This window comes from Paramormyrops kingsleyae, chromosome 16 (assembly GCF_048594095.1).
Source record: "Paramormyrops kingsleyae isolate MSU_618 chromosome 16, PKINGS_0.4, whole genome shotgun sequence".
In the NCBI taxonomy this organism is placed as follows: Eukaryota; Metazoa; Chordata; class Actinopteri; order Osteoglossiformes; family Mormyridae; genus Paramormyrops; species Paramormyrops kingsleyae.
In genome coordinates this window covers 2991818-3006839 of record NC_132812.1, presented here as the reverse complement: position 1 = coordinate 3006839, position 15022 = coordinate 2991818, and the positions used below count along the sequence as shown (strand labels likewise).

The 15022-nt window shown below is 43.1% G+C and overlaps 1 protein-coding gene across 1 annotated transcript in view; it reads right to left on the bottom strand.

The window, feature by feature from the left end:
* Positions 1-15022, bottom strand: part of lats2 (large tumor suppressor kinase 2) — a 30540-nt gene that overhangs the window by 15216 nt on the left and 302 nt on the right. Inside the window, exon 2 of the mRNA XM_023799815.2 lies at positions 10448-11178. Within this exon, the coding sequence (XP_023655583.2) occupies positions 10448-10837 (390 nt within the window). The 5' untranslated portion in view covers positions 10838-11178. The remainder of the gene's footprint in view (positions 1-10447; positions 11179-15022) is intronic.

The following is a 15022-nucleotide window of genomic DNA, read 5'->3' as shown; positions in this document are numbered from 1 at the left end:
TCACATATTCACATATATTCTTAAAAATACACACTAATATAAGGTTAGCTTTTCATTTCACACTGCGAAAAACACAAACCACCGCAACAATGAGCCTTGGTCACTCCTCCCCATGATAAGTCACCTCCCCCCCTTCCGGAACATTCCATCCTGAGCACACATAAAATTTTGCCTTGACTCCTTCTCACACAAAACATTCCACCCTGACTCACACAAAACGCCATACATTGACTCCACCTGACATACAGCACATTCCGTCCCAGATTCTCTCTTCCCTAAGAGTCCCAGAATTCCTCACTTGCAGCATGTTAAACATTTCTACCCTGAAGAACTCTGCAAGAAGGTGTTCCATTCAAGCTCTTCCTTCCTCCCAGACCACAGTACATCTCTACACTCTACAGTTCACTCCATAGCATATACGCCGCCTGCCCTGGCTCCACCCCCAAGGCCTAGCCCCGCCTGTTGTGCCTCCTGTGAGGTACTGGACCTGGCATCTGAGTGATGCTCTGCACTGTCATACAAGGCCTTCATTGTGCTGTCTGCTTCTAGCAGGAAGAAGCCCCTTAGACACACAAGCCTTTCTGACACTGCATAACCACACGAGCCCCCCCAGCCCCAGACTTCAGTGACCCATTCAGGTCTTAAAATAGGAAACAGGGGGGAGAGTCTGCAGGAGTATCTGCCAGTAAAGTAGCAAACACATTGCTGCTACCTAGTCCAGACCACAAACACCGACTGCAAAGACACATTAAAACTGACACAAGCATGAACAGAATGGCCAGGTCAAACACACACACTATAAACTGACCACAAATACACAGAGCAAGACCACGCTATAAATTGACCACAATCACACATAGCAAGGCCACGCTAAAAACTGACCACAATCACATAGAGCAAGGCCATACCAAAAACTGACCACAATCACACATAGCAAGGCCACCCTAAAAACTGACCACAAACACACATAGCAAGGCCACGCTAAAAACTGACCACAAACACACATAGCAAGGCCACGCTAAAAACTGACCACAAACACACATAGCAAGGCCACGCTAAAAACTGACCACAATCACACATAGCAAGGCCATGCTAAAAACTGACCACAATCACACATAGCAAGACCACGTTAAAAACTGACCACAATCACACATAGCAAGGTCACGGTAAAATCTGACCACAAACACACATAGCAAGGCCACGCTAAAAACTGACCACAAACACACATAGCAAGGCCACGCTAAAAACTGACCACAATCACACATAGCAAGGCCATGCTAAAAACTGACCACAATCACACATAGCAAGACCACGTTAAAAACTGACCACAAACACACATAGCAAGGCCACACTAAAATCTGACCACAAACACACATAGCAAGGCCACGCTAAAAACTGACCACAAACACACAGAGCAAGACCACGCTAAAAACTGACGACAAACACACATAGCAAGGCCACGCTAAAAACTGACGACAAACACACAGAGCAAGACCACGCTAAAAACTGACGACAAACACACATAGCAAGGCCACGCTAAAAACTGACCACAAACACACAGAGCAAGGCCACGCTAACAACTGACCACAATCACACATAGCAAGACCACGTTAAAAACTGACCACAAACACACATAGCAAGGCCACGCTAAAAACTGACCACAAACACAAACTGACGACAAACACACATAGCAAGGCCACGCTAAAAACTGACGACAAACACACAGAGCAAGACCACGCTAAAAACTGACCACAAACACACAAAGTAAGGCCATGCTAAAAACTGACCACAATCACACATAGCAAGGTCACGCCAAAAACTGACCACAATCACACATAGCAAGGCCACGTTAAAAACTGACCACAAACACACATAGCAAGGTCACGGTAAAATCTGACCACAAACACACATAGCAAGGCCACGCTAAAAACTGACCACAAACACACAGAGCAAGACCACGCTAAAAACTGACCACAATCATACATAGCAAGGCCACGCTAAAAACTGACCACAAACACACAGAGCAAGACCACGCTAAAAACTGACCACAATCATACATAGCAAGGCCACGCTAAAAACTGACCACAAACATACAGAGCAAGGCCACGCTAAAAACTGACTACAATCACACATAGCAAGGTCATGCTAAAAACTGACCAGAAACAGAATTAGCTGACCGCATGTAACATTAATAATAATCATATTAAAATTTCTTCTGAAACATTTGCATTAATTCAACGTAACTCTAATTATAATTTCAATGGTGTTGTTTTACCTTGTACCAGGACAGAATAGCTTAAATTGTGGCCTTTCATATCACCCAGAATGTTTTTACAAACAGTCCCTCTCTCATACACACACAGGCATTATAAACCTCATCAGATGTTCTTTCATTCACCAGTTTCACTTTCAGGTGAGATGCCATCGTCAGATTATGAAACTGAAAACCATGAATAAAATCCAGTCATTGCCACTGTCATTCCAGTTACAATGTGTCGACCACAATAAGGTGTTGGTAAGCCTTTCCCCCTCTCAGTCAATCCATCAATCCATCCATCAACACCAAGCATCATGGTGTAAAAATGTGCTGTGAGTTGGAAAGTCATAGTGGCTGCCCCCCAGCACTCCCCAGCACCCAGGCCTGTGGAGTACTATGACAGTGTATCTGCCTGATACTCATTGAAAAACTGCATTGAGTTCCCGGCAGTGTGCCCCAGCCCATGCTCTCCTCCCAAACTAAACACACAGCACAGTGTTAACAAGAACAAGAGACACCAGGCTGCCAACGAGCACTCAGACAGCCATGACATTTCTGTCAGGCCCATCTGGTCGATTTTACCGCGATATAATATAACTTATTTCTTACTGCTGCATCGTGCATGTGTTGAATTCCATGGGCTTTAGGTCATCCGTGCCACTGGTATCAAACTCAAGGCCAGAGGGCCGAAAATGGACTCATTACTTGCAGTCTGCATAAACTTACGAAAAATAACATATGGGCTGTAATCATGCCCACAACAGAATTCTGAAATACGAACTAATGGATTTAAAAAATGTTGCACAATTTTAAAAGTAAAAAGCCCTGCTATTCTTCATGTTTCCACTGGGAGGGTTCTGGAGTGCTGAAGGATGAGTCAGGCTCTTGTCAAATGCGGTTGCAGACAAGATTTTAGATCTTGTCTATTTTCATGTGTCTTCATTTATTCATTCATGAACTGCATAATAACTACATGGTGATGCACTGCATAAACCATGCTGAATGGCAGCAACAGAGCCACCTTACTGAAACTGGGACTGCAGGCAGGGAAAGTTCCTCTTACATGAAGTGGCACAGTTTTTTTTTTACCAAGTGTCATTGATTGTGTGTTATGGCAGCAATCACATTTTGATCAGCATTGATTGTGTGTTATGGCAGCAATCACATTTTGATCAGCATTGATTGTGTGTTAATCACATTTTGTTTAGCACCTGCCTTAGTCCCCCTTAGATGTTTATGAGGGCAACCTATATGGGGGAAACCGCTAAACCTCACTGGGATTAAAAATGTTCAGAGGGACTCCTGCCCAGAACAGAAAACATTCAATATTGATGACTAGTGCTGTCCCAAACGATTATTCATTAAACAATTAATCTAGTGATTATTTTTTTCAATTATTCGACTAATCTAACAACTGATTTTTTTATTGATCTGATGATAAATTTATTGATAAGCAATTATTTTCAAGTTAGTCATTTAATACAATTCACCTTCACCCTCTCCCCCACACACACAAATCTGAAATTCTCATTAACATTTCAATTTATTAAAACATTTCTTAAACAGTAGAGCATTATTAACAAAAAAGGCAAATCTTAAGAGATCCAATAGGATTTCTGTTAGACTGAAGTTGATAATCACTGCAATAGTTTTTACTTAATTATTTCAGTACACCAGTTTGACTTTAATGTTGAAATAAATGCTAAAAAATGGAATGATTTCATGAAACATATTTAACAAACACTAGCAAAGGTAGCTTATAGTTAAGCTTACTTCAACGAGCAAGGAACGATTTAGGCTACAGTGTTTAAGAGTAGTCTTAAACGAAGTCTCAAAATTGTCTTAAAAGACAGAATAAGTAAACAGAAAATATGAAATGGTTGAAACAGCGTCATTAACGTCAGCTACAGTAGAGGTGCAGAAAAGATTTCATGACTAAATTGGGAGGGCAATATAAAAAATAAAAAAAAAAATACAAAAAGTTTTCCCAAACACTGGAAGACCACGTGCCAGCCTTTTTTGCTGCGTGTTTACCCAGAGGCTCCCGAGCTTTGCTGGTAGATGCAGCTATGTTGCGTCATGCCCGGGGGTGGGGGGGGGGGGGGCAGGGTGGCAAATTTCCTTTTTGCAGGGTGGTAGGAGATGTCTCATTAATATTTAAGAGAGAAGTGCTACATGATTGGCCAGTGCATGCCTTACAAAATAGTGTGGCACTGCTGGCACCGGCAATATTAGACAAAACTATATTGGAATTCAGTCTATAATTGATATAGTTTTAACGGTGCCAGCAGTGAAACAACTAGCCAGCTTATTAGTGGAATAACTTTGTATAGTAAATGAAAAGCAGGTCCAATAAATAAAATATTGTAGCTCTCGAGTGGTGAAGAGATCATCAGGTGGACAGTAAAGTTCACTTATTAGCAGACTGCTTTATTGCGCGATTCTTAGAAGGACAGCGTGAACATGGTCCCGAGGGGATAAAGTACTTTCCCTTACAATACGTTTAGCTTATCACTTAGTGCATTGCAGTTACAAAACATTTACGTAGTTTTACACAACGTGTCGACACTAAAATTCCACGTCGACGCATATTTATAATCGACATCGTCGATTATGTCGAATAATCGTCCCAACCCTATTTATAACTATAATTTCCTGGGCTGGTTTATATTGCCAATCCAAATATTAAAGGTGTTGCTAAGGTCTGTGCCTATTACACAGAGATTGACCCACATGAGATTAGACTGGATCCAAAGTAGCCATTTAAATGTAATGTTAATCTGCGTGAACTGAGTTGTGCACCTCTCTCAGCTCTGTGCTCACCACACGTTTTCAGACAGGCTTCCACACAGCTGCAAATGTGTGTGTACATGCATGCATTTCCTATTTCTGATCGCTGCCTAAAATGGTTATTGTCCTTCAAGCATAAATGTCTTCATTCCTGTTGTCCAATGGCTCAAAATTCAAGATGCCATTGTGTGCAAGGCGGCAAACCCCAGGGGTTCCATTCGCCATAAACACCACTTAAAGGCTTTGGTTACCTCAAAGAAGTGACCTTGCCTTCGAAAAAGGCTCATTATGAAAGAGCAATTCATGTCATGCACCCTAAAGGCTCGTTTACATTTTCCGTCAGTAGCCTCCATGGTCTCTGCTGCACATGCATGACAGACGCGCACAGGTCCATGTGGACACAAACATCGGGAGGCACACATTCTAGGTTGCATTCGACTGCGTGGTTACGTCTGATGACAGAAATTGCATCACTTGACCGTTTGGGACCCTTGCGGCTGAACGGATGTGCAAAGCATGAACAAGCTTTAGATATATCGCAAAACGTACCCAAACCTGAATACTGAGAAGTGTTTGTGAGTTATTCTTTAGTGTTTTTTGTCTAGTGCAGTTCTGTAATTCTGGAAATATAAATTCATGTTCTTCAGTTAGTCAATTGAGGTTTTCTATTAAAACACAAAATTATATTGATACTAGAAGTAGGATTTGCAAGAAAGCAGTCCTGAGAAATTAGCTTTTTTTTGGCATTTTTCAAAATGTTGTAGTGTTTGGTAAGTGAAGTTCTAAATCGTTGGATTTTATTTTAATGGTACAAAGGCAATTTGGCCTACAGCATGAAGCAGTTTGTTCAATGCTGATGACTTGGTCTACGTGTCCATAGCCCCATTCTCCTGCACACTAACTACTCTGTGAGGATCCACTGTGCACCTTAACCTTGAAAAAGTGCCTACAAATATTTTTCTTTTTGTGTGGTGACACATACCATACCTGCTGAAATGTCGACAGATTCCCACAGACACTATTGTGACTGGACAGGTGTGTAGTGGGAAACAGAAAGGCTGGTTTGCCTTTCAATAAAAGCAGCAGCATTTCAAAAATCACTAGCAGCTAGCCTGCTGTACAGCAGAAAGAGGCAGAAATGTGGTCAAAGCCAGGGTTGTGTTGTACAGAGGCACATCCTGTGAGAAAAGTCAACACTTTCCTGTGGGCTGCTTGTTCTCTACCGAATCACAGGGTGGTAAGAGGAGGAAAGTGCTCTGGAAGCCTTGGATGCATCCTTCCCCCAACCGCAACCTCGGCTGTCACGGCAGCAGATGTTCCAGAACATTCCAGGAGCTGAGAGATTCCAGCCATTTGGAAATCCCCTTCGATCTCTCTCTCTCTCTCTCTCTCTGTCTCCTCATTCTTCAGGTCATCTACGTTCTGCTAAAGAACCCATGCAGAGCTCCATACTGAACTGTAGTGCAAATTTGGGGAATTGTTTTTATCTTCTTTCTTTCGGATCGGTCTGTATGCAATATTTTGCTGAGATATTAGTGAATTAATGTTATTGTTATTATGTGGACATTTTTCATTGAATCACTTCTGTTATTTGACAATAGCTAAATAAATCAATACAGATTGCATCCACTGCACCATTCTCTGTGTATCCTTAACATACCAAAGCTTTCTTGAAAACCGTTCATATAACCTCTACCCCATAATTACAGGCTCCCGAGAGGTATGATCTTTTAAAGTGAGTCTCATGACCCAATTACCCTTGCTGGAAAAAACAACAATAACGGCAAAAGATATTCTAACAGAATTGAGTGAGACATCAAAAAGTGTTATTTCATAATAAATCAGTATTCTGACTAGGAAAAAAAGACCCATCTATCAGTTTTCTGACCAACAAGTCTAAAAGTGAGACATATTCCTGATGGAAACCGATGATGGAAGCAGCCATTATAGACTATGTGACTGAACTGAACGTGGTCAATACCAAGGGAGAGAGAATGAAAAGGGAGGCAAAGGGTGTTTTTCCAACATACCAGGTACCATACTTTTGGTACATCGAGAAAGTACCCGAAGTACGGTACTTCAAGGTGTTGGTTTTCACCAGGTTTTACTGGTACCAGCACCGAATGACATCACAACTTGAGGCAGGGCATTTTGTACTGAATTCGAAAAATGGCTATAGTATATAACAGCACTGGATGACGTGCGATATTAATACCAACATCGCATGTTGTGCAGATCCAATTCTTACATCGCTAGTCAGATAGATTAAGATCAGGCTTTTTCTTACTGTCAATTTTGTATGGACATTATACCACAGGGGGTTAAAGTTTCTATGTTACTCAGTCATAGGAAAAAACTTAGCAAGCTTTGCTATTTTAATTATTACTCCTTTTATAGATTCTTATGTATTTAAAAATTTATTTAAAATACCGAAGTACCAAAGAAGTATCCCAGCTGGTTTGGCACTTTCGGTACTGGACCATTTGGTGATGGTACTCGACCAGAAATTAATGGAAAAGCGAAAGTACCAAAAGTACCATACTTGGTGCAGTGGAAAGGCACCCAAAGAGTGAGGGAGATGAAGAAGACAAAGAAGAAGCAGAAGAAGCAGAGGAGGAGGAGAGACTAGGGCTTTCAAGATTGGTTGTAGTGACACAGTGACCCCGTTAGCCACTCCATTTTAGTGAAGGTTACATCCCCCACATGGACGTACACTCATGCAGGCACACACGAGCACACACCTGCACACATCAGCACACACCGGGACACACCGGCACACACCTGCACACATCAGCACACACAGGGAGACACCGGCACACACCTGCACACACCAGCACACACAGGGACACACCGGGACACACCTGCACACACCTGCACACACCGGGACACACCTGCACACATCAGCACACACCGGGACACACCTGCACACATCAGCACACACCTGCACACATCAGCACACACCGGGACACACTGGCACACATCAGCACCCACTGGCACAACAGGGCACACACTGGCACACACCAGCACATGCCAGCAGCATGCCATCAGCGGCCCCAGGATGTCATTCTCACACTGTCAGATCCAGTCTGAAGGTGATGCTCTCCTCCATTCCACTTCCAGAAAAGACACACAGCACTGGTACATTATTCTAGAATGACACTTAACTTTAAACTATTCGCTGAATGAAAAGAATTTGGTCTAATGGCATTTCAGTCTTTTAGTCTCAGCCTCAAAGTCATAGTCTGAGACTCAGAGCATCTCAAAGAAGTCTCAGTCACATAGTCTGAGTCACATGACTAGGGAACCTAAGACACAGTAGAATGGCTGCCTCTTATCAGAGCTTGGGAGTCTCAGGAATGTGTCGTTACACAAGTGTCCGCTCCGGCAGTCCTCCACAGCGGCTGGGAATGTAGAACATTCCTCACTGAGCATGTGCACCCGCACACACAGCATCACAAAGAGGCACACACACACACACACACACATACACACAGGTTTGTAATTATATCTTTGCGGGGACTCTATTAGTATATTAATTTCTATGGGGAAATGCTAATCCCTACCCAGCCCTAGCCTTAACCAGAAGTAACCAAAATTCAAGACTTTTTTCATTTTTACTTTTTGATTGCATTCACAGATCTTTGTGGGAACCTGAAAAATGATCCCCACAACGTCAAAATAACAGGTTTTTATCTCATTGTGTGGGATATTTGGTCCCCCGCAATGTAATATAAACATAATCCACACAGACACAGACACGCACACTCACACACCACAGAACCACAATAACCAAACCTACACTAGCAAATATTAATTGAACTTGTCCGTAGAATTAGTTTAAAAATCCATTTAAATGGCCTTTTCAAAAGATGGCGGACAGGAAGGAAGAACCTTCTCCCCCCTCCTCTCGATCCCCGCAAAAACATTTCCGTCTCCAAGCGGGTTATGTAACGAGCAGCTTAGTGGCTGCCGTGAGGGTTGGCTGATAAGGATCGGCTCGTGGGACAGAGACATTTCTGGGAAAAGCCCCAGGGGTCATGAAGACTAGTCACCCTCCCATCCGCGGAATGTGCCGGAGAAGTACATGCAGGGGGATGGAAGGGGAATGATGGGAGGGCAGTGGATTAAGAACCCAGGCCTTCCCACGAATCGAACCTGCTGCTCGGGATGGGAGGTCATGTGGCCTCACAATGCAACACGCTTTGTATGACTCTGGGCTGGTGAGCTCTGAGTATTCCTTAGTCACCTATTTTTTGGGGGGGGAGGCAGGTCACAAATTACTCTCAGTCCCCCTCTAGATAAACTCTCCTACACACTGGTACCAGTGTCCACCCTGGACACAAGACTGGTTACACAGGCTGCAAAGCTTGTTTTAACAGACACTACTGCACAGCTGGGTACACACCTAATAACAAAGGCATTTCTACAGTTCCAAGCTGTTCCTGGCAAATTTATCCCTAAAAGTGGCAATTTTCATTTATAGAAACAAAAAAAGGCTCAAAACATCAATCCATTTTCTATACCCACTTGTCCTATGTGGGGTCATGGGGGTCCAGAGCCGGCCACAGAAGCTATGGGCACAAGGCAAGGAATAACCCAGGACAGACCGCCAACCCATCGCAGGGGACACTCACACACAACATTTGTACATACAGACAATTCGGCAAATCCAATTCATCTTAGCATGTTTTTGGACTGTGGAGGAAAGACATGCAAACTCCACACATATGGAGTCATGAGAGAGGCAGCAGTACTAACCAAATGCACCACCACACCACCCAGCTCAAAATTCATATTTTAACCAACTAACCATAGGAATACATTGTAAATATCAAAACTTAATTTAATGTAACCACACGTGCTACACTGACAGTAGGTAAGTGGTTAGCACTGTTGCCTCAGAGAATTAGTGTGTGTGCTGTCCTATCCTGGGTGTCCCTCGTCTTTTACCTCGTGCTTCCTGATACAGGCGACAGGGTCACAGTACTATATAAGAGGCTAGGGACAAGTGGACTGATGTCACATTAAGGGAAAATGTCCCTGCTGTGTACAGCCAGGACTACAATGACTCAGCCTCAGATGGAAGATCCATCACAACAGTTCCCTGAGCAACAAATATAGTGTATCTAAAACACACAATAATCTTCCACATGAGCAATCCCATTAAAGTTTTAACATATAAATTTAACAGACCCTGGAAAGCCAGAAACCTCGTTTCCCAGCACATACTCCTTAAATAATAAGAATATATTGGAATATATTGGAATAGTTCCAATGGTACTTTCCAGGGAATTTCCACAAGTTTTTCATTACCAATGAAATTATTTAGTGACAAAAGCATCAATAACAAAGCAAAGCATCACTGATGAGAATTCCTTTGAACATGCAGAAGGACTGTACCTGGTCACAACCAGCGTTGACCAGCTCCTGCAGCATTTGCCTGTTGACTTCTCCACTGGTGTGGGCGGATCCAGAACCAGAGGCAGGGCCCGAGTCATTAGCAAAGGGCATCAGGGACTTGCGGATCTCACGCAGGGCACTCTGGTATTGGTTGAACTTCTGCGGTGGACGTGCCTGCTGCTGTTGCTGCTGCTGATGAGGCTGCTGCTGTTGGGAAGTTGGCCGACTGGCGGGGTCTTTGCCTTTGCCATCACTGGCACCTCGGCCGGCCCCGCCGTGCAAGGCTTGGCTCACCAGCTTAGCTGGCTGCTTCAGGCCTTCCTTGATCTCCTGCAGACGCTGTCGTGTGTTTCCCACATAAGGAGCGGCAGGGAATGTCTTTGGCCGCATGGTCGACCCAACGTCCCCTCCTTCTGTACACTAGGTCCGTCTCTCAGGCACACACACACATGCACACACGTGATTCTCTCTCTGTCCTATCAGAAATCTCAGGATGGCACACCGTGGCAGTTGAAGCTCTCCTGTTCAGGTGACCCGTATCACAGCTCGTTCTGGAAGATTTATACTTGTTGTTTTTGTCGCTGTCTCTATGGGAGTTGGGGTTCAGGCCAGCTGATCCTGGGGTCTCTGCTGCTGCATGGCCTTAGGGGTCCAGTCTCTCTGGGTCCAACATCATGTGCAGATGCTCACATTCAGGGTCGCGCTGTCTCATTGTAGCCTTTGACACTTTCCTAAGGACACAGGAAGCACAGCCATTGGAGTGAGGGTTAGGTTTGGGTGTGGTCATCTCTGCATGGCTGGGCTGTGACAGCTACAGTGTGATTTGAATTTGGATATGAAGACATAACTGGGGGGTGGAGTTTGGGTGTGGCCAAAAGAGTTTTCTATATATTCGACCGACTGAGTGTGGTTAGGGCACAGCCATTATGGTGTGATTTGGGTTTGACTATGCAGAGGAGGCACGTACATCCACAGACCTCCTGAACATGAGACCTGCATTAAAAATACATATAAACTTACGGACATGCCAGGATATTGACATTAATCAAATACACAAAATGGTTTGGGTAGAGGTCACTCACCTCCAGCACCCAAAGAAAAATTGTTTCCGAGACTTAAACACAAGATATAAAATATCAGAGCATCTGGATCTTGACACCACAGCGTTCAGTGTGCATCAGTAATCCATACTGACCACAATGACCACAAGAACATACAACAAGACGCTGCTCCAAATTTCCTGTTTTAGACAAGCATTTGCAGCAATAGAAAAAAATATACAGACTGACACAAAGCTAACTGCTAGTGTAGACAGTTAATTTTTAAAACTGCTAAACTAATTTAGGCTACCCTATCAGACAAACTGGAAGATGTTTCTTTCACCATTACTCTTTCATTAAATCTATGAATTGTCTGCTTAAACACAAGAAGAGTTCCCTTATTCTCAGCAAGGAGAAAGACCAACAGCACACAAATACGAGTGACTCCTAGTCCATGTCCGTCGGCATCCAAAACACAGAGCCATTATTGACCACTGCAGAACAGTCACTGCATCATACATAGCCAAACAGAAATGTGCAGAAAGGGAAAGCAGCCCCATCTCGCATAGGCCAACACAGACCATCCAAAAAATGATGGTGAGCATCTGCCAACTTCCAACTGTGCCTGTGAGCCAGCTGGAGGTACAATTATATTCCACAGCAAAAGAGCAATGCAAATGTGCAAATTATTGTACTGACATAAGAACCTCAGGAACACACTGTGGAACCTGGAAGAGCTGTCTGCATGGCTTCACGCTGTGTGTTCCCTGTATAGGCAAACAGTTCATAAATTTACTTGTGAGAAACAGATGAGATGTGCTGGTTAGCAGTTTGAATACCACTTACTTATTTTGAAATCTTTCTGTAAAAAAGAAAACAAATTCTTCATCTTAGCACTTCCTGTGCTGCAGTGTGAAAAGCATTCAAAACTGTGTATTGCCTCAGATTTCTGAGCTATCTGACCATCCAGAGATCAAGCCCGCCTCACCCAGACGTCAGGTATCTAACATAGCTGGATAAGGAATTTTTGGGGTGGTGTGTAGCTCAATGGGATAGGGGCTCTGGCAGGTCATGGGTTCAAATCCTGCGGCTGGCAGAATGATCACATCATTCTGCTGGGCCCTTGGGGAAGGCTCACACCCCCAACTGCTCTCAAGTCACTGGCTGCTCACGCTTTCTGATTCCATGTATTGCTCACCTGTACACTGCTTTGCACCAGATAAATGCAAAATAAAAACAAACACTGGCAAGCCGCTTTCATGGAAAAGAGCTGTCCTTTCTAGCTGTCAAACAATAATCTTATTTACGGCACACGTTTTTGTATAAAATGTCTGTAAAAAAAATGTAATGTTCTTTCTTTTTTGTCTGATGTTCTGATGCACTAATCTTTCTGAGACGTTCACAAAGTGGCATTGGCAAGAATGAAAACGTCGAAAAAGAGCGCATCCATCGATGTGTATCACACGGATCCTAAGGTCCAACTATTATCCCGCAGTGAGAGGAGAAACGTTTTCTGTGTCGTTTTGGATCTTAGTCCTGCTAAGAGAATTCGGCTTATGGGACAGTTTAATGTGACGAGCAGATGTAGGGCGGCAGTTGCCCAATCTCCGGCTCCTTCGCGAAACTCCCATGACTCCCCGCCTTCTTCTCGCCCTCGCTGAGCTTAACAGCAGGCATTCCTTTCCACAAGTAACGACAAGAACTTTCATAGCATCCGATCCCCGGAGGAAGGCAACAACAAAAAAAGGGTACAAGCGGGCGATGCATGCAGTGTCACTTAAAGACGTGTGTATGCAAACTAGGCGCAAGGTCGGATTCCTATATATAATAGCATTTGCAGGGTTGTTGACTTGGGTCCGGGGTTTGAATCCCGCATGTGGTTTGCGTTTCTGCGTGTTCCACCCTAATTTTACAATTTTCCTTCCTCACTATAAAGACAGGCACTTTTGTTAACTGCCGTGTCTGCGGGTGCCCTGTGATGGATTTACATCACGCAGAGGATGCCCCTTGTTTTTTGCCCCACATTACTTGGAACAGCCTCCAACTCTGTCCAGGATAAGCGGTAGGAAAACGGCTGGATGTTTTCGTCATATTTGTTACCCACACATCCCGTAGATGCACGACCGTCAATAACGAAGTTACATCTATGTATTACCCGTGATTACTTGCAAATATCAGACGATCACTACTTATTTCATTCGTTAAATTTGCCTACTTTTAGGTTTATTACTTTGTCAGGTGGTTGTTGAGTGAAGTGTGGATCTTGGGATTTCCTGTCATTTACATTGTGAATATTTTTTTCCAGTTTTTATTTTATTCGCACGATGATCGTTTTCTGGAGGCGTACTTGGTATAGTCAGTCTAAATTGCGTGTCTTCGCGATGCGGTAATTGATTCTTGCATACACATGCTTTTAGACATGGAAACCTTTCATTTGCCTTTAGAAGTCCCTAAGAATTTCTTTTGCATTCTTCTCAAGAAAAAAAGGAAAAAATTGTAAAGCAGATATTTCAGTCTTTATCGGTTCTCTGAAATCTAAAGTTTACTAACTAATGGTAATATTTCACCAAAATAAAAGCCATTAGGCTACAATGAAAACGTAATTTCTAAATCTAAAATCTAACATCTTAATGAAACAGAGCAATTCATGGCTATTATTAATCTGGGCAGTTTACAATTGAAAGTTGCCAATCGTACCACACAGCAGTATTGCTTCATTTAATCGCCATGCTTTATTGTGGTCTTCCCAATTTCACGTCACGCTCAATATTCCGCATGCAAACGTGATCCCATATAGATATACCGCTAAAGTAAAATGCACAGCTTCACTAAACTGCAAACTACGTGGCCACTTAAAAACAGAAAAAAGAAAGACGTATTTCTCTGGTATTCGGAATGTTTCCGTAACTTAAGCACGGGGACATACGATGTATCCTGCATCAAAATGAAATCACTAGATAGTATTTCCACATAATCAGACAAACATACGTAATCATCCTTGTTAATCCCTTGTCAGTACAGAAATGATAAACTCCAAAAAAACGTAATCAAAAACTATGTCTATTTACAAGTATTGTAAATTTCTGCCATTGAGAAAACATTGCGTTCTTTAAAAAAAATGTGCCTCACTGCACTTTCTGTACTACCCGGGCCAACTAATGAAAACAAAAACTTCAAAAATTACATTACCACGGCAAGATGACTTTCATAAAATATATCCAATTGCGCCTCCTTCGCCTCATTATTTTTATATACTTCCCTGACCAGATCGAAAGCATTTGGGAAAGGTACAAGTCGCCACAAAGCTTCCAAAGTCTTCTTAACTTGAAGCTCAAAGTTTTTAGCTCTCTGGAGCGAGTGGAACGCGGCTTCCACGAAGGAAGCGCTACATTCCAATTTAGGGTGAATTTCAACTTATGTCAGCGCTCTTTCTCTAAGCCTGTTGAAACGCGCTGAAAACTGTACTCATAATCCATTCAGTCAATTCTTTGACAACAATGATTAAATATATGTTCTTCGCACAGTGGAACTGTAT